The following is a 24,951-nucleotide window of genomic DNA, read 5'->3' on the forward strand; positions in this document are numbered from 1 at the left end:
TTCCTCCTCTCTCCTCCTCCTCTTCCTCTTCTTCTCCCTCTTCTTCTTTTTCCTCTTCCTCCTCCTCCTTCTTCTTCTCGCTCTTGCTCTCACTCTCCCACTCTTGCTCTCGCTCTCTTTCTCTCTCTCATTATTCCTTTACACAATACCCATAAGATCACTGAATCATAGATTTATACCTGGAAGGAAACTTAGATACTACCAAGTTTCTAGTTTAACAGATGAGTAAACTGAGAATCAGAGTTTAAGTGACTTGTCCAGGGTTACACAGATAGTAAATATTTGAGACAGAATCTCAGTTCAGGTCCTCCTGACTACAGGTCTAATGTTATATGCACCCTACCACATAGCTGCCTAAGTAAAAGATTATGTCTATGTTTTAGATTTAACACTCTTTTAATCCCCTCATTTAATTGGGTGGCAGTTATCATTACCTGAATTTTCTGTTGTCACATAACTGTATCCTTGATGGAGACTGCAAAATGTCGCAGGTCCTCTGATCCTGTATACTTCCCCCTGGAATTCTCCATCTATGTAAAATATGACCTATTTTGTTCTTTTCCCTTAATCCTGCCCTGAATGATATGAGCTCCATGCTTTCTTTCAACTATCATGCAATTATGTTGATGGATATTCATTCTGTAGTCATCGCTAAAAGTGAAATATATTTCATTGCTTATAGGATGGGATGGGGAATCTGAGAGTCACCAAGGAAGGAATCCGACTTGAAGGTATATCTGAATTTCTACTTCCATTGTATGTGAAAGAAATCCATTCCCGAAAGGTATGTATGCGGTTGTAGCTATGCCTTTCTCTGACAGGTAGTTAGAATCATTTGCTAGTTTGGGGGTTTTTTGTGTGTGTTTTTTTAATAACAAGGATGACTTTCCTTATCTCTTCCAATGTGTACAGTAGTTTTCTTGTAGCATGGTACCTTGCATGTTGTGGGTAATAAAAACCAAAAATCCATGTTGCATTCAATTACATTAAATTGCCATTAGGTGAGAGTATACACTAGGAAAATTTCATGAGTTTCAATAGGACAAAGTCCATTTCTTAGTGAGGTGCTTCCCTTTTATTGTATTGTTAGGGATTAGATGTCAGTCAGTTAGTAAGTCAATAAACATTGATTAAAGATCTACTTAAACTCACCCAGGGACTGTCCTAAACATGGGAATGTGTGACTGAGGGGAATCAGAGATAAGAATCACCAAAAAAGAAGGGGATGTGAGGTCCAGGCTAATCCCAGAAACAAAACTTCTTCCAAGTGCATTGGTGAGCAAATTCTTCAATCTTATCAGGGTAGAATATGTTGGGGATTTAAAAAGTCATCCTCTTTCTTCACTGAAGATATTTAATTTTTAATAATCAACAGTCAACCAACAAATATTGATTAAGCACCTACTATGTGCCAGACATTGCCCTATATACTGAGAAGACAAGTTTAAAAGTGAAAATCCCTAATATTCAGGAGTTTATATTCTAGAAATAAATCAATAAAGAGATAAAAGTTTCTCCTGCCATACTTTCTCCCTCACCCCCAAAAAAGTAGCTTTCAGATGTGAACATGCTAACAGGAACCCCCTTCAGTGCCATGAGTAGTCAAGTCCCACAGGTAAGAACTCACTGTATTCAAATCCCTTAGATTGGTTTATTGCTCTGTGATATAGCAGTTGGACCACCATCTTCTTGGACAGGTTCTGCATTCTTCAGTTTGCCTCCCAAGTACAGGAATGCAAATCCCACGGAGAAAAGGGAGAGATAATGGCTCTATTTACTAAAGTACTGGCACTTTGTAACAGAGAGTTTAATATCCTCAGATGGAAATCTTTTTTTTTACACACACAGACAGGTGTACCTGCATGATTTGGGGTGTTATGTAGACAGTGCCCAGGTCAATGGAGTTGGAGAATGATTGTTTCTGTCCCAACCAATGAGCCTGAGCTGAGAGCTTGACTATAATGGGTCTGGTGTGATTTTAACAGAAGGTCCCAAGCTGACCACTCCATCCTCCACTGAGCTTGCCATGTCTGTTGAAACATGCTCGGGGCCACAATCAGCATGATTTCCATGTTGTGCCCTTTAAGCTCCATGGTAAGTATCACAACCCACAATGTTCTGGGGTCCCTCACTTCTACCACATAACATTCCAAGTTTCCATCAGAGTACAACCTAATGCTGCTCCCAATATTAGGCCTTTCCTAATCTCCCTGAAAGATCACTCTCTCCCTCTCAACATTACCTTGTGTACTCTGCACATACCTCCTTGGTGTGTATTTTAGCCCCTTTAGTGTTGGATATGTTCTTGAGTAAATGTATCTTTGTTTTTAATGGTGTTTCCCCAGGGCCAAGCATAGTTCTTGTCATATAATAGGTGGACTCAATAGATGCTTGCTGATTTATAATACCAAATACTAAATTGGTGCTGTGAAATTAACTATCAATATGATCAAGCTCCTATAACTCAATCCCATTGAGATCCAATTTGACTTGTTCACTGTATCTTTAAACAGATTTTTTTTCCCTCAGGGAACAAGTATATTCATTTGTGAATCCCCTCCCTCCCCAACATATGTACTCCAAGTGACATCCATAAGCCTACAATGTATCGAAAAAGATACAATATATGTATTGTTTGTGTGACCAAAGCTTGATTCTTTAATTTCCTTTGCTGATGTGACTCAGTGTAAAGGACACTAAGCCCTGGAAGTTCACAAACAATATTCTTTGTATTTATATAATTCAGTGCAATCCAGCAACCATTTTAAGCTCCTCTTGTGCACACAGCATAATATGGGTACTCAAAATGCAAAGACAAATCATGACATTCTTGGCACTAAAACATCAATCCTGTTTCTTCTCTCCCAGCATTCTATGGGATAGATTGCATTTTATTTCTCACTCTGCTCTTTATGTTATATATTCTGATTTTGAATTGTGCTTTCACTGGCATGCTTTTCAATGGTTCTCTATCCTGAAAGCCTTTCTTTGAATACCCTCTTTTGTTTTCCCCTTAGACTACTCACATTTTGCTTCTCCCCCTTCCCTAAAGTTCTCTTTAACTTCTCCCCTCTTGTACTCTTCTTCTTTTTTTTGGTTTTTAAGTACCATCTACAATGAGACTGGCATTGGTGTTTCCTTTAGTGTTTCCTGTCATATGTGTGTGTGTGTGTGTGTGTGTGTGTGTGTGTGTCCTTTGGACATTTTCTTTATTTTCTCTTTTGATCTATTTGCATAGTTACACCCTTTTTCTTCATAAAGGCTGCACCCAATTCCCCACCTTGTCTTTTTTTTAGACAAGGGAGAATGTTCTGTTCTGATCCACACAATAAATATGTTTACTGATGGCATGTGGTAATCCAATGGCTCCTTTAGTCCCATCTCTACCCCTAAACACCCTGCAAACAATACTGACCAAATGATCCTAAATGGAATGCACCTGGTAGTTGACTCACCATACTCTCCTTTGGCCATAGTTTCATTTCCCACTTGTGCTCTCTCTTCCCTAAGCCTCCACCCAGGATGATACTTGTATTGAAAGAATCAGTAAAGCTTGATTCTCATTCCTTCTTGCTTGTTTTTTTGTTTGTTTGTTTTTAGTGAGGCAATTGGGGTTAAGTGACTTGCCCAGGGTCACACAGCTAGTCATTCCTTCTTAACTGCTATTATCCTGATCCTTCACAGCAGCCCTGATAGGGAGGGACCATGTCTGTCACTTGCCAGTTGAGCTGAAAAGGATTCACAAGCTGGCCAAGGGAAAGAAGAGTATATCAAGATGTTCAGTCCATGGTCAGTCTGTGTCCCATGGGGGTCATTTGATACTCAGACTCTTTGACCCTTTGGCTTGCATGATCCTTCCTTAATTGTGGCTCATACTTTTGTTTGATGCACCTGTGTGTGATTATTTCTGCTCTCCCAACATGCCCACTCATCCTTTACCCTCTTGTGAGGTACTTTCACCAGATCCTCTGTCCTATTGGTGCCTGGTACCATACCCCACCCAGTGTTCTGCTTCACTAGTTACTGATTCCCACCACTCAATAAGGCTTTCACTCTGAGGCTCACTGACCTGACCTAGCACCCTCCTGATTACCCTCTCTTGATATACGCTGATGGTTGTGACATGAAATGACCAGTCCTAATCTCTCTTCTAAATTCCAGATTAACCACTTATAGGATTTTTCTACAGATAATTTACAGGTACTTCAAAATCAACATATCCAAAATGGAGCTCACACAATTGCCCTGATCCCTGCTCTTCTTTCTGGTTCTAGTATACCTGTTTTATGGCACTGTCACATACCCAGACTCCCTTGCTTGAAAACTTAACTTTATGTTTGACACTTCTCTTTGTCCCTCCACTGTCCAATCAGTTACCAGGTCTTATAGATTTCAATTCCTGTATATCTTTCCCATATGTCCCTCCCTCTGCCTATTCTCACAACATCTTAGAGGTCTTCATTTCAGCCTGCCTGTAAAACACCATTGCTTCCTAACAGTTCCCAGAGCTTCCACTGACTTCTTCCTCCACTCCATTCTTCATATAGCTTCATACAACTTCAGATAGAACAACCTTTGCTCTGTAAACATCTATGCTTGTCTCTCCTCAATTCAAAAATGTCTGGTAATTCCTTATTCCTAACTAATAAAGTGTATGCATCTTTGTCTGGCACCCAAGACTAGCCCTATTCTGTCTTTAGCCTACCTCTCTAGCCTGTCTTCCTGTTTCTTCAAGGTTCCAATTGGCAGGTGTCACTTGTTACTCATTTTGAAGACCAATAAAACTTGACTCAATTTACCTAATAATTCTAAACTCTTCCCTTCCAGCATATACTTCTCAGAGATTCATGAGGGAAAACCTTCGTGTTCCTTCTGCTTTCCTGGTGAGGCTGGTGGGTGAGGTTGCTAGAAGCCTATTCCCCAGTCAGTCCTGAAAACAAGTGGGGTCCTGTCCACAGAAACCTAAGAAAACTGTGCTGACAGAGGGAGCTGAATATAGATTATGAGCTATATTGTCCCTGTTGGTTATGAAGGAAGACAGGCAGGTTAGTGTGACCTCCTCAAAGTGAGTGGTAGGGCAAAAAATTCAGAGGTTGGTCCTGAGACACTCTCACATTTTATTTAAATCCATTTTCATGTAGCTGCAAAATCTTCTAAATACTCAGTCTAAGTCTCCTCCAAGATGTGTAAAATGATGGTCAAATCTCTCTTTTCCATCAATAACAAAACAGAAGAAGGCAAAGGAAATGTTACAATCCTCACCACTCCAGGCATCTTTGCTGGGCTTGGTGTTTCTGGATCCATCCTTTTCCCTATATGCGCACCCTCGTCTCAACCATAAATGTGTGCCTTGTCTTATTTGAAAACCCACACTGGATCTTGGCAAGGGAACTCTATAGGGTCAGAGATGACTCTTCTGAAGAAGACTGTCCTCTCTTATTGACCTGTGTGTGATTCTTAAGATGACATACAACTGAATATACTCACTGTCCTGGGCATAAAAGCTGCCATGTGATTGAATGAACAAATGAATTAAGGAATGGTAACTCATTTATTTGGTATTTTCTATGTGCCAAGCCCTGTGCTAGAAAAGAGCATTTCCCCTCTGAGGTCATTAGTGGTCAGGGTTTTAAAGCGATTAACATGTATGTTGTGTCACAGATAGTTTTAAACCAACAATCGAAAAATCTATACTTCATTTTTTTTTTGGTGGGGCAATGAGGGTTAAGTGACTTGCCCAGGGTCACACAGCTAGTAAGTGTCAAGTGTCTGAGGCCTGATTTGAACTCAGGTCCTTCTGAATCCAGGGCCGGTGCTCTATCCACTGCACCACCTAGCTGCCCCCCACAATCGAAAAATCTAATGTAAATGTTTCTCTTTTTACAAAAGATAAAACCTAATAGTAATTATTCACCCAGTTTTCTATTTGAAATCAAACATAGTCAAGAGACTTTGTGCATCTGCTGGAGCAGGAATGCCTTTTATGTTCTAGAGATGGGGGGGGCAGTATTTCCATGACTCCTTGAGCCCAGGCTATGCATCAGTGGATGTGGAGATAAGAGGGCATTGGCATTAAGCATGCAATCAGTGTGTGAGGAATTGCAGCCATGTGATTGATGAGGCCTGCCTATGAGTTATAAGGCTCTCTCCTCCTAATCACTCATCTCTCTCAAACCACTACATTCCCTGGGTTGTTCTCATAATAGCGTGTTGGTGGATGAGCTGCTGACAGTTGATTGCCCTAAGAAGATTTATTGACTGGCACACCGTGTAATACTAAAATTAACTTCAGCAGAAGGAAGATCTGTGTCTGGTATCTTTTACCCTTTGCACATGGGCCATAGTGGCACTCTAGAGAGATCCAGGCAATTCTCTATCTGGTGCCTGCTCTTGACCCCACTTAAACAGTCTTCCTTATCTATCCAAACTTATGATTGATTTAGAATTTCTCTGAGTCCAAAGAGTTTCGGAACTTGCTTCTAACTTCCACATTCTTCCTTAAAATGCATCTCACAGGCACAAACACATATGTCTCCTGACCTTCATCCACAATTGAATCAAGGGTGGTTTTTTTTCCTATTAAATCATCCAGAAATGCCTTTAAAATCCAACTGCATGAGTATTTCTAAAGCACCTGCTACATATAAGGTACTGTACTAGGCCTAGGAGTACAAAGGAGAAAAAAAGCTAAGAACAAGCCCTTACTTCAGGAAGGTCCTGCTTAGATTAGATTGAGCCTGCTTAGAGTGAGTGAAGCATAAGTGAGAGAAAGCAAAGAATGCACAAAGTAAATAATATGGAAAACACTTTTCTGCAAAGGAATACGGGAGGAGAACATTAACAACTTTGTGCCTCAGGAAAGGCCTACTATAAAGCACTTAGTTCAGAGCCTGGCACATAGTAGGTGCTTAATCAGTGTTTAGTCCCTTCCCCCACAACTAAAGGCACTTGAGCTGAGCTGTGAAAGGAGCTAGGGATCCAAAGAAGAGGGGATGAGGAAAGAGAACAACCCAGGGATGTCTTAAGTTTTGTCTTTCCATTGGACCTCAAAAACTCTGGAAGAGAGAGTGAGGTTGACAACTTCTGCCTCACTTAAATCCAATTCACCCACAAGTCAAGACATCACCTCCAGTGTCCTTGGTCCTCTTCAAAAATGAAGGATGAACAACAACAACCCCTTACAATCTGGCTTCCAACCTTAGCATTGCCCCCAAAACTCTCTCTCCAGTGATCTCTTACTGCCAAATCCAATGGCCTTTTCTCAAGCCTCGTTCTCCTTACCTTCTGTATCCTTTGACATAGTTGTTCTTTCTGTCCTCCTTGATCCTCTCTTCTCTCCTGGTTTTCAGGACCAGGTTTTCTCCTCTCCTGGTTTTCCCCCTACCTAGGTGACTTCTCTGTCTCCTTTGCTGGATCCTCTCCAGATCATCCTCTGTAGATCTGCCTCAGGGCTCTGGCCTGGGTCCTCTTCTCTTCTCTATACTGTTTCACATGGTGATTTCACCAGCTCCCATGGATTTAACGACCATCTCTGGTGATTCTCAAATCTACCTGGCCCCATCTCTTGGGTGTTTTCCAACTGCCTTTCAGACATCTCAAACTGGATTCCAATAGACTTTTTTTTTTTTTTTAGTGAGGCAATTGGGGTTAAGCGACTTGCCCAGGGTCACACAGCTCGTAAGTGTTAAGTGTCTGAGGCCGGATTTGAACTCAGGTACTCCTGAATCCAGGGCCAGGGCTCTATCCATTGCACCACCTAGCTGCCCCAGTCCAATAGACATCTTAAACTCAATGTGTCTAAAGTAGAATTCATTACCTTTTCCTCTAAACCTGCCCCCCTCCTGCATTCCTATTACTGTAAAGAGCAACACCATTCTCCCAATCCCTCAGGCTAGGAGCCATCCTAGCTTCTTCACTCTCTCTCACCCTCCATATCCAAGCTGATGCCAAGGCCTTTTGATTTCACCTTTGCAACATCTTTCCAATATGTCCCCTTCTCTCATCTGACTGCCACCACTCTGGCACAGTCCCTCATCACCTCACACCTGGATGACTGCAATAGCTAAGGATGGCTCTGCCTGGCTCAAGTCTTTTCAAACTCTAATCCATTCTCTATTCAGCTCCTAAAGTGATTTTCTAAAATACAGGTCAAGTCAAGTTACTCCCCTACTCAGTAAACTCCAGTGGCTCCCTATTTCCACCAGGATCAAATACAAAATCCTCTACTTGACATTAAAATCCCTTCATATATTCCCTGTTCTGCCTTTTCAGTCTTCTTACATCTTGCCCTCTTCCAGGTACTGTTAATCCAATAAAACTGGCTTCCTGGCTATTCCAAAAGCAAGACCCTCCATCTCTCAGCTCCTGGCATTCTCTCTGGCTATCCTCTGTGCCCGGAATTCTCTCCTGCGTCTGCTCTGACAACTGACCTCCATGGCTTTCTTTAAGTCCCAGCTAAAATCTTACCTTTTACAGGAAGCCTTCCCCAACCCCTCTTAATTTTGGTGCCTTCCCTCTGTTTATTATTCCCTATTAATCTGTATATAGCTTGCTTTGTATATACTTGTTTGCATATTGTCTTCCCTATCTGATCATAAATCTTTGGAGGGTAGAGACTTTCTTTTCCCTTTTTGTTTCTCTAATACTTAGCACAGTGCCTGACACATAGTAGATGCTTAGTAAATGTTTGTTGATTGATTATGGACTAATCCACTCATCCAATCACTATTTAATGTAGACTCTTACCATTTGCCCTTATCCTTCCTGCCCAGAGGGATGAGAGAGTTTTACTGCCCTGGGAAGAGCAAAGTGAGGCAGAGAGAAGTAGCCATTGAACAAATAAAGAACATCCCAGTTTCAAGCTGCCAATTCAGTTCAATCCAAAAAGTACTTACTACAGATCTCCTTTCTGTGAGGAACAAAAAATTATTATTTCCAATCCGTTTCTTTTAAGTAAATATAACTGCCCCAGTGACCAAGTTGTCAGTTTCTTTCTAACCCATTCTATATTTGGTGAAATTAGCAAAAACGATTAACACAGACCCTGGTATTATCATGACCCTGAAGAGGAATGTAGTGGAGAGATAATGAGACCCCGAAACAGGAGACCTGAGGCCCAGCCTGAGCCCTAGTCTAGACTCAAGATTCCTTCCAGGTCTATGAGTTGGTGGCAATGATGAGTATCCACTGAGACTGTTGTCCAAATCAGTTTAATACTGACTTCTGACAGAATGTTACCAGTGAACATCATACCTATAAAAACAAAATGACCAGTAACTCTTTAGGAATGGACATTGATCCCTATGCTGTTCTGGATTTTTTGTGTGTCATTAGAACTTTTCTAGTACCATCCTATCTTAAAACTTTTTCTTTCCCTTATGAGATAGCCCTTTATTTTATTTTTCTAATCAATGAAAATCTGTTTTTGACCCCTAGCCCAAATGAGTAAACAAGAAAAATGAAACTTGCATTACAAATATGTAATCAAGCAAAACAGATTCATACATTGGCCATGTCCAAGGGGGGAAAGGGGTAGTGTCTATGTCTCTATGCATGTGTGAATGCCTCCATCTTCCCTCTGAGTCTCTCACCTCTCTGTTCAAACTTCATCATTGATCCACTGGAATCACATTTGGTCATTGCATTAACCAGAGGTCCTAAGTCTTTCAAAGTTGTTTCTTTCCAATACTATTGTTATTGCATAAACTGTCCTTCACTTTCTACTCACTGTACCATGTCTTCCCATGTTTATCAGAAATCATGCCCTTCATTATTTCTTATAACATAATAACATTAATATGCTTGTTCAGTCAATCCTCCAATTAATGGTTTGTAATTCTTTTCTACTACAAAAAGAGCTGCTATAATATTTTTCTAATCTTTTTTTCCTTCTCTATCTTTGCTCTCTCATGGATATACACCCAGAAATTGTATTGTTGGGTCAAAGGGCATACACTGTTTAGTAGCTTTGGAGACATAATTCTACATCGCTTTCCAGAATTTTTAGACCAGGTCACAATAGTGCATTAATATACTTGTTTTCCTACAGCCCCTCCAACATCTCATTTTGCCTTTTTTTTCAACTTTGCCGAAGTCATGGGGATTAGGTAGAACCTCAGAATTGTTTTAATTTACATTTCTCTGATTATTAGCCATATAAAGGTTTTTCATATGACTGTTGATTGAAATTCTTCTTCTGAATACTATTTATTCATATCCTTTGAGAAATTATTCTTATTCTTGTAAATTTAAAAGTTATATATAATTTGTGTGTGTGTGTGTGTGTATATATATATATATATATATATCTTAGAAATGAAACTTTATAATAGAAATTTGCTGCAAAAAATTTCCCCCATTTACCTATTTTTCTTCCACTTTTAGCTGCATTGGTTGGGTTTTGCAAACACTTTATTTCTAACTTTTGGTAGTCAAAATTATCCATTTTTCCTCCTGTGAAGCTCTCTCTCATTAGATCATGAACTCTTTCCCTGTCTATAGATATGACAGATGATTCCTTCCTTGCTCCCCTAATTTGTTTATGATGTCACCTTTATATTTAATCCATGCATCCATTTGGATCTTGTCTTATTATACAATGTGAAATGTTTATCTAGACCTAGTTTCTGCCTGACTTCTCCCCAGTTTCCCCAATAATTTCTGTTTAATGGGGAGTTATTATCCCTGGAGTCGGTACCTTTAAGTTCATCAAACATTATGCTACTATGCTCATTTACGTCTGCATATAGAATACCCAATCTATTCCTTTGATCACCCTTTCAATTTTTTTTATCCAGTACCAAATTATCTTAATAATTACTGCCTTGTGGTTTAATTTGAGATCTACAGCTGCTAGCTCCTTCCTTTTACCTTTTTTCCCTTGAGATTCTTGAACTTTTGTTAATCAAAATGAACTTTATTATTATTTTTCTAGCTCTGTAGAATAGTCCTCTGGTAATTTAATTGATATGGCACTGAATAAGTAAATTAATTAGTGTAATATTACCATTTTATTACATTAGCCTGACCTAGACACTAACAATTAATATTTCTCCAGTTGTTAAATATGTCTGTTTGCATAATGTGTTTTGCAGTGTTATTCCTATTATTTATTTATGTGTCTTGGAAAGTAGATCTTAGTTTAAATGGAATTTCTCTACCTCTTCCAGTGGGACTTTTTGGGTAACATATAGAAATTCTAATAATATGTCCATTTATTTTATATCCTACAACTTAATTGAAGTTATTCATTACTTCAATTTTTAGTTGATTTCCTAGAGACCATCATATCTTCTGCACAAAGAGAGAATTTTGTTTCCTCTTTGCCTGTGCTTATTCCTTCCATTTCTTTATTTCTCTTATTGCTTAGTTAGCATTTCTGGCACCATATTGAATTGTAACACTGATGACAGAGATCTGTACTTTACTGCTGATCTTATTGGAAAGGCCTTTCATTTGTAATCACCATTACAGTTAATGCTGCTTGTTGATTTTAGATATGTATTGAGTAACATCTTATGGAAAATCCATTTATTCCTATGCTTTCTAATGTTTTTAATAGGAATGGTGTTTTATCTTGTCAAAGAACTTTCTATTCACCTGTTGCTTTTTATTGTTCTCACTATTAATGTGGTCAATGATGCTTCTAGTTTTCCTAATATTGAAGCAACTCCAAGTTATTGGTACAAATCTAACTTGGTCATGTTTGTAACCATTGAGGTATGTTAAGGTAGACTCCTGGCTAATGTTTTACTTAGAATGTTTGCACTGATATTCAATAGTGATCAGTCTCTAGTTTTAGCCTTTCCCTGGTGTAGGCATTGTACAAAAATTAATTGTTAATAACTATAACTAACCTGGAAATTTATTTAACTGTACTTATGAAAAATTATAATTATATGAAAAATGATTAGTTTAGAGAAATTATAATTGGGCCGTAAGTCCCTTCGTGGTCGCCATTAAAATGTTAAATATTTTTGATGACGAGCCTAATTTTGGGGGGCTAAAGCTGACTGGAGGACTAATCTGAGGACTTTTGACTATTTGGCTATCTGACTTCGTTAATTTAATGTGGGCCATTTATAAAGTTCCACCACACTGCTCCCAAACTGATAGACTAAAGATTAAGAAGGCTCTTAACTAAATAATCAAAGCAGAGTTTATTTATGAGATACTATTTCAAATTAGGAAGACAGGGAAATAAAGTGTACAACCTGACTGCTTTCCTGTGGTCTCTTTCCCACCTGCTGCGCTTTGAACTTCTTGAATATAATAAGGGCCTTAGCTGCCTCTGGCCTCAGGGCATGATACACTTTCCCATGTCAGCTATTTTCTTCTAACTCTTCTTAATCTTCACTTTCTCCAACCTGTACCCTGTGCTGACCTGCTTCTGTGCTCTCCGCTGCCTCCTGGTCAGTCTGTCTTCCGCTCCGTTCTTGTCCGCACTCCCCTCTAGTCCCTCTATCTAGTCCGTCCTTGAGTCTCCTTTATCTAGTCCGTCTCTCCCCTCCTGTCTCACTCCCAGGTCTATATATACCTTTTCTTCTCTCCACTAAAATCTTGGGGCTTCCTTCACCCCCACAGACCAAGCTAACCCGCCAGCCAGAGCTGCAGCTGCTGGGGGGGGGGTGCTCTTGAGCCTCATGCCTCAGCACAGTCTATCTTTCAGATAGCTCCACTCAGGTCCGATGGAGCTGGGGGCTTTTTTTCTCCCCCAGCTGTCTGACCTGGCGTCTTGTATAGCCCACGGGGCTTTTTCCACTCAGCTAAAGCTGAGGAGGAGGGGGAGAGACCCTGAGGGCCTAAGGCTTTCTAATCTCAGCCTAAAGGTAGGGTCCCCAAATCAAAATAAATTTCCACAGCATCAAGACCACATTTGTACAATAGAAGGAATTTGGTAGGATCCTTTTTTCCTATTTTTTCAAACAGTTTTTGAAATACTAGAATTAATTGTTCTTTAAATGTTTCCTAGAATCTGCTTCTAAACCCATTTGGCCCTGTGTTTTCCCCCTTTGAGAATTCATTTATGTCTTGTTCAATTTCTTGTTCTAAGATTGGGTTATTTACATTTTCTATTTCTAATTTTGTTAATGTGGGCATTTTATATTTTCTAAGTAAGAGGGAGAAAGATACAGAGACAGAGAGACATACAGAAAGAGACAGAGAGAGATGGAGAAAGAGACAGAGACAGAGACACAGAGAGAGACATCACTATATATTTAGCATACTAAACAGGGACTTTGCCTATTAGAGGAGACATCCCTAACCTAAGATTGAAATATAGTGAGAAAATTAATAAACAGAGACCTTTTTAGAAGATAACCTTTAACATCCAGATTCATCTTTGATAACTACACAAAATAAGCCTTGGCCACAATCAAGATTGGCAGATTTTTCATTTGATCTGGGTGCCCTGCAATGGAATGGAATGGAAAATAGCTAAGGTCTGAGATGTGTTTGGCTCCCTGTGTCTAATCCATGAGCAAGGGGTTAGCCTGGGAGTCCTCCCTCTGGTTGCAGGGGCCAGGACTCAGAATTCTAGGTACATTTAATCAAGAAACATCTCTACAATACCGCCTGCTAAGGAACAATACTGACTGCTATTTAGAGAAGGGAGAAAACTTGCCTATAGAGAGTCTACAACCATAATCAGTGCTTGCTACTTAGTAAAATAATAAAAATAAAGGTTATTCTGTGTTAATCAATAAATGTGATTTGGTTTTGCTCATTATTCATATACTTTATTATATTTATAGCTCTTCTATAAGAAAACTCTGGTATAATGGACAAAGAGTTGACCTTAGAATCAAGAAGTGGTTTCAAATAACACCTCTGACATGTGATAGCTGCATGACCCTGGGCAAATCTTTTAACCTCTCATTTTCCAGGCAACATTTGAACTTGCAGAGCCATTGCAAATCTGCAATGGCACCTGTAATTTTCTCACTAAGTCTTCCATACATCAGTGAAATTATAGGTCTAATAAAAAAAAAACAAACATGTTTTTCCTGATACTATCTATCTTTATGTTCCTGGTATAAATCTTATGTGGCAATATTGAAATTTTAGTCTAGATTATTTTAGCCTCTTTGTTGATATGTTTGTAAACATTTTGTCAGTTAAGCATACTTGGGTCTATGGTTTCTTTTCAGCTTTATTCCTCCATGCTGTGAGTATCAAGATCATACTTGATTTAATATACATAGTCTGGAAAAGTTATTTATTTCTCTTTTCCATAACAAAATAAAAACTTTTGAAAAAGCAGAGTAAGTCCCCTGTAATCCCATTTGACTTAGATTCCCTTACCCACCATTGGGGTTTGCTTGTGGCTTATTTTAATTTCTCAATGAAAATCATTGTTTATGTTTTTATGTATTGTGCTTATTATGTATTCCTTAGTTTCTATTTTTTATAATCTTAACATTTTGTATTTAGTAAAAGCTCAACTAGTTAATTATACTTTTAGTTTTGCTGCCATGTAACTGGATATAATATTTTCTTTTTATTTACTTTGCATCCAATGCATCCATTGTTATTTTTCTTTATATTTTGGTAATTTGGCTTTCTAATTTCTTTTTTTAAACTACCTATTTCATTGTTTTTTTAAACAGCTTTTAGTTTTTATTATCTGATCAGTCTTATTATTTTTCAATTTTCTTTGTTCTTCATTATTTTTTTGGTCAGGATTTCCATTTAGTGTTTGTTTTGAGATACAGTAAATGATTTGCTGATTCTCTTTTTGTTTTTCTTGTGTTCTCAATTCATCAGTATTTTATTTTATCTCTTTTAAAAATATGTATACTGGAAACTAAGACCTAAATGCTCTAAATCATTAATCATTAGGAAATGCAAATTAAAACAACTTCTGAGGTACTACCCCATACTAGTCTGATTGGCTAAGGTGAAAGAAAAGGAAAATAACAAATGTTGGAGGGGCTGTGGGAAAAGAGGTACACCAATGCACTCTTGGTGGACCTGTAAACTAGCCTAACCCTTCTGGAGAACAATATGGGACTATGCTACAAAATTATGCATCTCTTTGACACAGCAACACTGCTACAACATCTATAGCTGAAAGGGATTTTTTTTTTTAAGAGAGAAAAGGGACTCATGTACAAATATATTTCTAGCAGCTCTTTTTTTGTATGGTAACAAAGATTTGGAAACTGAAGGGATGCCCATAAATTGGGAAGTGGCTGAACAAGTTTTGGTATATGAATGTGATGGAACACTATTGTGCTGTAAGAAATGATGAAAATGGTTTCAAACAGACCTTGGAAAACTTCTATGAACTGATGCAAAGTGAAATGATCAGAACCAGTAGCCCAATCCATATAATAACAGATACATTGGAAAAATAATCAACTTTGAAAGAATTAGTAACTAATCAATACCATCAACTACTCAGGTGAATTCAAAAGGATTCACGATGAAATATACTACCCACCTCCAGATAGAGAACTGATGGACTCAAATTGCAAACATGAGTATATTTACTTCTCTTTCTTGCTTTTTCTTGCTTTTGTCTGGGAATATAGCTAGTGCAGACATTTATTTTGCATGACAACATATATTTGTAACAGGTTTTCTTGCCTTCTCATTGAGTAAGAGAGGGAGTGGGGGAAGGACAGAATTTTGAACTAACTAACTAAATAAATAATAAAGTCTTTGTACTTAAGAGACAGCTAAGTAGCACAGTGAATAGAACACCAGGCCTGGAGTCAAAGAAACCCAAGTTCAAATCCAGCATCAGACACTTACTAGATATATAACCCTGGGCAAGTCTCTTACCACTTTGTTTCCCTCAATTTACTCCTCTGTAAACTGAGGATAATAGCACCTACCACCCAGGCTGATTGTGAGGATCAAATGAGATAATAATTATAAATTATTCAATTAAAAGCACTATATAAATATCAGCTATCATTATTATATAATATTTTTAAAGAAAAGTTAAAACTATCTAAACTTCATCCTGTGAAATTTGATGTCTAATTGTAATTTTTTTCTCTTAGGGTGATTAGGGTATTTTTTCCCTATGATGCTGATTTTTAGGATAATTGGAATATATTTTTCCTGGAGGGAATGTATGCTCCTTAAGGAGAGGTGCTATCTTCTTTCTGTTTTTGTGTTCCCAGTGCTTATAACATAGTGGGTACTTAATAAATGCTTGAAGGTAGATCATTAAAGGTAACTTTTATTCTCCATTTAAGTCCTAAAGCTTCCTTCCCATTATCCTTAATGACTGCAGTTCCCACTGATTTATGGTCAACTCAGGAGGTTTAATCTGTATGTCTTTCCACATCCCTTCATGAGTCTTTTGTGCCCACAAAGAGATTTTTATTGTTTTTTTAAATAATAAACATTTTAATTTAAAGTTTTGAGATTCAAATTCTCTCCCTCCTTCCCCTCTCCCCTCCCTGAGGTGGTAAGCAATGAGATATAGGTTATACATGTGCATTATGTAAAATTTTGTATTGCTGAATATGTGTGTGTATATACTCTTTGTTTCCCTTTTATTAGTCATCAATGTATATATATCCTTGTGTGTATAGTTTTTTTCCCCTAATCTTCTGTTGAGATCCTTAATTTCTTTATTGTTTGAAAGAGGGTTAATGAAGTGCCCAACAGTTGTTTTCTTACTATATAGGTTTTCTCATAATTTTGTAGCTTCTCTTTTGGGTACTCAAAAGTTATGCCATTCAGTTCATTTGGAGATTTAACAATAATATTGATTTATCATCTTTGGTACCCATAAACATGATATGGTTTTATTATCTACCTTAACCATATCTATTTGTTTTTGTTACCTTAAATGACACCATACCAGTGTAGATTTTTTAAAATAGAGTTGAATAGAAATGAATTCTACTCCAACTCTTAATTTTAATTCTGTATGGATTTTTATAACTTAACGGTGACTTTTTATATGTAAGAAATTGCTGGGTTTTGCTCTTTATTCCATTCTGCCATTCCCCTCTATCATATGGGTAAGATAATATGATTTGTATTTATGGTCATTATTAATATCTTGGTGCCTCTGTTGTCCAGCACAAGTATTGACACAGCTTTATTTGTCAATTAGTCTTCATGACTATACATGCATGTGGGCATATATCACAATACACTTAACAGTATTTGATTCAGTCAATGGTCAGGCAACGTATGTGCACCCTTTGAGCCAAAACCAATAAAACTCTCTCTCTCTCTCTCTTTTTTTTTTTTTTTTTTTTTTTTAGTGAGGCAATTGGGGTTAAGTGACTTGCCCAGGGTCACACAGCTAATAAGTGTTAAGTGTCTGGGGCTGGATTTGAACTCAGGTACTCCTGACTCCAGGGCCGGTGCTCTATCCACTGCGCCACCTAGCTGCCCCTACCAATAAAACTCTCAATAGGTTTTTCTGGAAGAATCTTCTTCCCTTAGGAATAATACCTACCATGTGTGTTTTTAATGATTGTTGGCAAATGTTGCCTTTTCAGAATATTTGGTCTAAGTTTTGGTCCAGTATTGAAATGGAATAAACTGTACTTTTGCTAGGGTCCAAGAACCAATCTCTCAGCTCAGAGCTATGAAGTTGTTCTGGATTGCTCTTTGTTTCCATCCTCCAATGAATATATGGTCTTATCACTGGGAATACTCCATCTATTGGCAAAGATCTTAAGTGCACCCCCAGATTCCTAGTACGTGCTTCTTTTATTCACCTTCTCCAAAAAAAAAAAAATCTTGAAAAAGAGAAGAGGCCCCATTATGTCTGGGCCATATTTGTCAGTGAAACACATGGACAATCCAACTCTAATTTCTCAGTTTTATGATATGACCACTCTAATCCACTGGTGCTCCTTCATCTCTTTACTTGCTATTTTACGCCAGCTTTCCTAAGTAATGTTTTAGTGATAACATAAAAAAGATTGCTCCTACCCACTATGGCTCTATCCATTGGCCTTTTGTGGCCTTTAATCATTGGAGACTGTGGTAGTTCATGTTCCTCAGGCAAATAGCTTCACCTGAAGTATAAAAGTGTTTAAAAAGAAAAGCCTTTGTTTTATGAAGGAGCTTGGCATCATTGAAAATACTTCCCAATTTGCCAAATGCAAGCCAACCCAGTCTTCTCTTCTATATATTGGCTGCATCAATCCATGGAACACTGCAGAGCTTCCTAAATGAGATCAATAATCATTCAAAAGATTTTCCTCCTAATTATCCTCTCTGGAAATGCCAGGCATAGGAAGAAAGCTTGTGGTCCAGGCTATCATATTCATTTGAGTGGATAACTTCTAAAGCAGCTCCATGAATGGGTTAGTGACTGTGAATGTGTGTATCTGTGTGTGTTTACATGCCCCTGCATACAAAAGCATACATCTAAGATGCTAGGAGTGGGCAAATCATTCATCCTGGAATTAAATATAATTATCCCTCTTATGAAAAACAGGTAATCCTTAATATGCTGGCATTATTCTTGAGTATCAATGTTTCAGAGAATGGAGAACTGCATCCTACCAGTGTAAATTTGAACGAGTCATTTGCCCTCCCTTTACCTCAGTTTTCCCCTCTGGAAAATGGGAAGTGTGAACTAGATCTCTAAGATTCCTTCCATCTCTGACATTCTTGGGTCCTATATTACATTTACTATTGTCAAAGATTGTACTTATCCAAATTGGTGTCTCTGTAATGAATCCTTCATTCTGCCCTTGTACCCATGGTTTTGAAGTAGTGTAATTAAAACCACAAATCCCATATAAGAATATAAGTCATTCCCCTATTGAGAAATGGTAAAAGGATATGAAAAGGCAGTTTTCAGATGATGAAATTAAAACTATCTACTGCCATATGAAAAAATGTTCTAAATCACTACTAATTAGAGAAATGCAAATGTAAACTACTCTGAGGTACCACCTCACAGCTATCCAATCGTCTAATATAACAAAAAAGGAAAATGATAAGTGTTGCAGAAGATATCGAAAAATTGAAACCCTAAAGCACTGTTGGTAGACCTGTGAACTTATCCAACCATTCTTGGGAGCAATTTGGAACCATGCCCAAAAGGCTTTAAAATTGTGCATACCCACATGTACAAAAATATTTATAGATGCTAACTATTTAAAGATAGTAGCAAAGAATTGGATGTTTAAGGGATGTCCATCAATTGTGGAATGGTAAAACAAGTTGTACTATATGAATGTAATAGAATACGATTGTGCTGTAAGAAATGATAAGCACTAGTGACAAGGCTCGGCGTCAAAGCCAAATCCTCTGACTCCAAAGTTCTTTCACCTGTACAAAAATTAATTATTAATAACTATAACTAATCTGGGAAAATTATAACTATACTATGAAAAATTATAAGTATATGAAAAATTATAAGTTTAGAGAAATTATAATTGGGCCGTAAGTCCTGCCATGGTCACCATTCAAATATGGAAATATTTTTGATGACTAGGGCTAATTTTGGGGCTAATCTGATGGGAGCACTAATCTGGGGACTTTAGACTATTTGGCAATCTGACTGCTATTAATTTAGCATGGGCCGTTTATAAAGTTCCACCACACTGCTCTACTCCCAAATTGATAAGCAAAATATTAAGAAGCCTCTTAACTAAATAATCAAAGCAGAGTTTATTTATGAGATACTATTTAAAATTAAGAATGCAGGGAAATAAAATGTACAACCTGACTGCTTTCCTGTGGTCTATTTCCACTGTCTCTTTCCCACCTGCTGCACTTTGAATACAATAAGGGCCTTAGCTGCCTCTCGCCTTAGGGCACTCAGGTACTTTATTCTAACTCCTCTTAATCTTCACTTTCTCCAACCTATACCCTGTGCTGACAGCTTCTGTGCTCTCTGCTGCCTCCTGTTCAGTCTGTCTTCTGCCGCCTTAGCTCCTAGTCCTGCGTTGTTGTTCATCTCCTCCCCGTCTCTCCTTTCTAATCTCGTCAGCCGTGGTTTGACCTCTTCTCAGCCTCTCTCCTCCGTCCTTGTCCAACCGAACCCCCCCACCCCCCACCCCCGCCCCCGTCCTTGTCCTTGTGCCCCCTTTGCTGTCTAACTCCCAGGTCTATATATACCTTTTCTTCTCTGCTCAGGTTGGAGGGAGCTGGGGGCTTTTGTCCCCCCAGCTATCTGACCTGGCGTCTTGTACAGCCCACGGGGATTTTTGACTCAGCTGAAGCTGAGGGGGAGGGGAAGAGACCCTGAAGGCCTAAGGCTTTCTAATCTCAGCCTAAAGGTAGGGTCCCCAAATCAAAATAAATTTCCACACACCTATACCATGCTTTTTAAAAATTTTTCTTATTTTTAAAATTTTAAATTATTATTATTATTTTTTGTTCTGAATAGAATTTTATTTTCCAAAATATATGTAAAAGAACAAAATTTTAACATCGATTTTTTAAAAAAAACTTTGGGTTCCAACTTCTCTTCCCCCCTCCATTCCCACCCCCCACCCACAAGAACTCAAGCAATTCAAAATAAGTTATACATGAGTAGTCATGGAAAAAATCCCATATTAGCTAGTTGTGAGAGAAAACAGTCAAAAAACCCAAAACTTCAGGTTAAGGAATTGCCAAAGAGGAAATGAAAAAAAAAAATTTTAAATGTGTTTCCATCTGTTTTCAGATACTATCAGTTCTTTCTCTGCAGATGGGCTGCAATCTTCATAAGTCCCTCAGGGTTACATTGGATCATTGCCTTGCTGAAAACAACCACATGCTTCCCAGCAGATCATCCCCCACTATTGCTGTTATTTTGTATACAGTACATTTCATTCTGCTTCAGCTCATGTAGGTCTCTCCAGGTTTTCCCAATAGCATCCTGTTCATCACAACCTCTATATAGTACCTTAAGCTTGACAGAGAATTTTCTTCACAAAAGCCCAGCAAAGTAGGTACCATACATTTTGCCATTATAATCAATCATCATAACTATTTCCTTCCATCCCACTCCCTTCCCATGACATTGACTCTATCTTCTTTTTACCTATTCCTCCTCAGAGGTGCCTTACTTCTGACTATCCTCTCCCTCGTTCTGCACTCCCTTTTTTTCACCCTTCCTTCCTTATTCTCTTCCCCTCCTACTTTCCTGCAGGGTTAAATTGATTACTCCTCCCAATTGGATATGAAATCTATTCCCTCCATGAGCCCACTCCAATGAGATCAGGGTCCCTGAGCTAATTCTGTGTTCTAAATTATTCTTCCTCCCTCTCTCTTCAACCGTCTCTATGAGATCAAGCAATTCCATATGTCATACTGGTGCAGTAATGCAGAACATCTTCATCTTCCTTGAAAGTGTTTTCCTTTTTACTGCTCTCTCCCCCAATCTGCCCTTTCCTCCTTCCCTTCTCCCCACCCTTTTCTCCCTCCCCCCACCAGAGCAAAAGTATATTACTATACCTACTTGAGTATGTATGTTAGTCCTTCTTTGAGTCAATTCTGATGATATTAAGGTTCACTCACTCCGCAACTCCTTCCCCCTCTTCTACTCTCCTCCATAAGCTTTCTTCTTGTTTCCTTCATGTGAAATACCTGTCCCCAGACCATCTCTCCCCTTTTCCCTCCCCCAGTTTATTCCTCCTACACCTCAACCCTATTTTAATGATGTCATTATGGATTAGCTAGGTGGTACAGTGGACAAAGCACCAGCTGTGGACCCAGGAGGCCCCCCAAGCCCAAATCCAGCCCCAGACATAAGACACCCCTCCCCATCTGCCCTACAAAGAACGAAACATAAATGCTTTACAGATATCATCCCTTCATATTCAGTTCAGCCCTGTCTTCTGTGAATTGCTTGTGAAGAATTTTTGTTTTGTTTTGTTTTGTTTTGTTTTTTGGTGAGGCAACCGGGGCCAAGCGACCTGCCCAGGGTCACACAGCCATAAATTGTCAAGTGTCCAATATACCAGGCTTTTAAGAGCTGTATTGAGGCTCCCCTTTTTTTTTTCTTGGAAAAGGGTAAGATTATTAGACCTGAGAGAGACAGAGACAGAGACAGAGACAGAGACAGAGACAGAGACAGAGACAGAGAATTAGTCCTAAAAACGGTATCATTAGCAATTATAAATCTGAATTTGACTTGATTTAAGCCAAAATCTGTCCTGAAGGAAATAAGAACAGGATCTGAGTGTCCTTTCCTATCAGCAGTATTATTATGGTAAACTAGGACCTCCCATGAAAATGTATTTGTTATTTGACAGTAAGAAATTATTAGCTGGGGGCAGCCAGGTGGCACAGTGGATAAAGCACTGGCCCTGGATTCAGGAGGACCTGAGTTCAAATCCAGCCTCAGACACTTGACACTTACTAGCTGTGTGACCTTGGGTAAGTCACAACCCCAATTGCCTCACTAAAAAAAAAAAAGAAAAACAAAGAAATTATTAGCTGAATGGCCCCAAGAAAATTCTGTTTGCCTCAGTTTCCTGTTCTGTAAAGGAATAATAATGGAACCTACCTCCCAGGATTATTCTGGAGAATCACATGATTGTAAAGTGTTTAACACAGTGCCTGGTCTAGAGCAAGTGCACATTTGACTAAGTTAAGATCACCTGATTGGTAATTAATTGGGTTTGTTTCAAGTTTAAAAAACATAATATTTCTTAGAGTACTTTATAGTTCTAAATTTTCTTATAGTATATAATTTGGCAAACAATTGTATCATATATTTTAGAAAAGCAATACCTCATGATTTAGGTGTTAATGGATTGAGAATTATACTGTTTTAAAAAGAGAGAGAGAAAGAGAGGGAATGGATGGGTTAGGAAACTATTAGGTCATTCTATCAGCCCTGCTGACCATGTGTTCTGAAGCACTGTAATTAGGAACTTAGAAACTTCCAAGTTTTGCCTATATTTAAGAGGAAATTCATCTAAAATTATTTGGCTGTTACTTATAAAAATTATGAGAACATTGTACACAGTATCAACAACATTCTGTGAGGATCAACTGTGATAGACTTAACTCTTCTCAGCAATACAATGATCCAAGATAATGCCAAAAGACTCATGGTGGAAAATACTCTCCACATTCAGAAAAAGAACTATGGTGTCTGAATGCAGACTGAAACACACTATTTTCAATTTTGTTATTGCTTTTTGTTATTGTTCTTGTTTATTCTTTCTCATGGTTTTTTTTTCCTTTTGTTCTGATTAATGTGGAAATATGTTTAACATAATAGCAATGTATAACCTATCAAATTGCTTGCTGGCCTTGGGAGGGGGAAGGGAACGGTGGGTGGGAGAAAAATTTGGAACTAAAATATATCTTTACATGTAATTGAGAAAAATTTAAATTGAAATTTAAAATAAATAAATAAGCAAACAAACAAAAATAAATAAACCCACATATCATCCTTTTAAATGCATGAAATAAAACACAGCATTGCAAAGGAAATCATTTATATTAAAATGTAACTATCAATTTTTTTTTAAGTTCATGAATCAGGGCAGCTGAGTGGCATAGTGGATAAAGCACTGGCCCTGGATTCAGGAGGACCTGAGTTCAAATCCGACCTCAGACACTTGACACTTACTACCTGTGTGACCCTGGGCAAGTCACTTAACCCCCATTGCCCTGCAAAATAAATAAATGAATGAATAAATAAATAAATAATTATTTTTAAAAGTTCATGAATCACTCTGAGATACCACCTCACACTTATCAGATTGGCTAATATGACCAATAAAAGGAAAATAATAAATGTTGGAGAAGCTGTGGAAAAATTGGAATACCAATGCATTGTTGATGGGGTTGTGAACTGATCCAACCATTCTGGAGAGCAATTTAGAATTATGCCCAAATGGGTATGGGACTGTGCATACCCTTTGACCCAGTAATACCACTACAAAATCTGTATCTCAAAGAAATCATAAAAAAGGGAAAAGGAACCCACATGTACAAAAATATTTATAGCAGCTCTCTTTATGGTGGCAAAGAATTGGAAATTGAGGGAATGTACATCAATTAGGGAATGGCTGAATAAGTTATGGTATATAAATGTAATGGAATACTATTGTGCTATAAGAAATGATGAGGAGGCAGATTTCAGAAAAACCTGGAAAGACTTAAGTGAACTGAAGTTGAGTGAAGTGAGCAGAACCAGGAGAACATTGTACATGGTAATAGCAACATTGCATGATTATCAACTGTGATAGACTTAGCTCTTCTCAGCAACACAATTATCCAAGATAATTCCAAAGAACTCATGATGGAAAATGTTCTCCACATTCAGAAAAAAGAACTGTGGATTCTGAATGCAGATTGAACCATACTGTTTCTACTTTTGTTTTTGTTTTTTTACTTTTTTAAGGTTTTTGCCTTTTGTTCTGATTCTTATTTCACAACATGACTAATGCAAAAATTTAGAAAAAAATAAAGTTCATGAATTACATGTTGATTCTCCAAAGAATGTTTAATGGTTTGGATGTATACATAGGAGACATGGTGCTATAAAACAGTTTGTGAATTGGTGTTTTCTTGTACCAATTCAATTGCTTCTCTATCTCCCATATTCAAACAATTAACCTAATGGGGTTTTAAATTCTTTACATCTTTCAGTGATTTTCAAGATAGTAATTGAATATTGTTTCTAAAAATCTGCTTATTCCTGCTAATATTTTTAATTTACATATAGATAATGTTCATAAAGATGTTGAATAGATGAGAGTGGACAACTAGGTTGGTAGACATTGATGTTCCTTTGTCCAGCATTATTTTTTTGGGATACTAATAAGGTCTGAGAATTCCAAGCCCTCCCCCATTCCTTTGGTATTTTCCCTTCCTTCACATGAATCAGTCTCTCAATGTTCTCATAATTGCAATGTTTACAACATGAATCTCTTATCTTTTTATTTGATCTAATTTGGCTACTTTTCACATCTTTGTTCTCTTTCGTGCCAATACTACTATCTAGGTGCTGTGTACTAGATACTATTATCTCAGGGACTGTGATGTTAGTTCCAGGTATGG

The 24,951-nt window shown here is 38.0% G+C and overlaps 1 protein-coding gene across 8 annotated transcripts in view; it reads left to right on the forward strand.

Annotated features, from left to right (window-relative positions):
• SGCZ (sarcoglycan zeta) overlaps nt 1-24,951 on the forward strand; it is a 623,247-nt gene that overhangs the window by 545,455 nt on the left and 52,841 nt on the right. For 7 of the 8 annotated variants that reach the window (XM_043970999.1, XM_043970996.1, XM_043971002.1 and 4 more), the window contains one exon: nt 683-784. The exons of the other annotated variant lie outside the window; for it this stretch is intronic. In XM_043970999.1, the coding sequence (XP_043826934.1) occupies nt 683-784 (102 nt within the window). The remainder of the gene's footprint in view (nt 1-682; nt 785-24,951) is intronic. 8 annotated transcript variants of the gene reach the window in all.

The sequence above is a fragment of the Dromiciops gliroides genome, chromosome 6, assembly GCF_019393635.1.
Source record: "Dromiciops gliroides isolate mDroGli1 chromosome 6, mDroGli1.pri, whole genome shotgun sequence".
Taxonomy (NCBI): domain Eukaryota; kingdom Metazoa; phylum Chordata; class Mammalia; order Microbiotheria; family Microbiotheriidae; genus Dromiciops; species Dromiciops gliroides.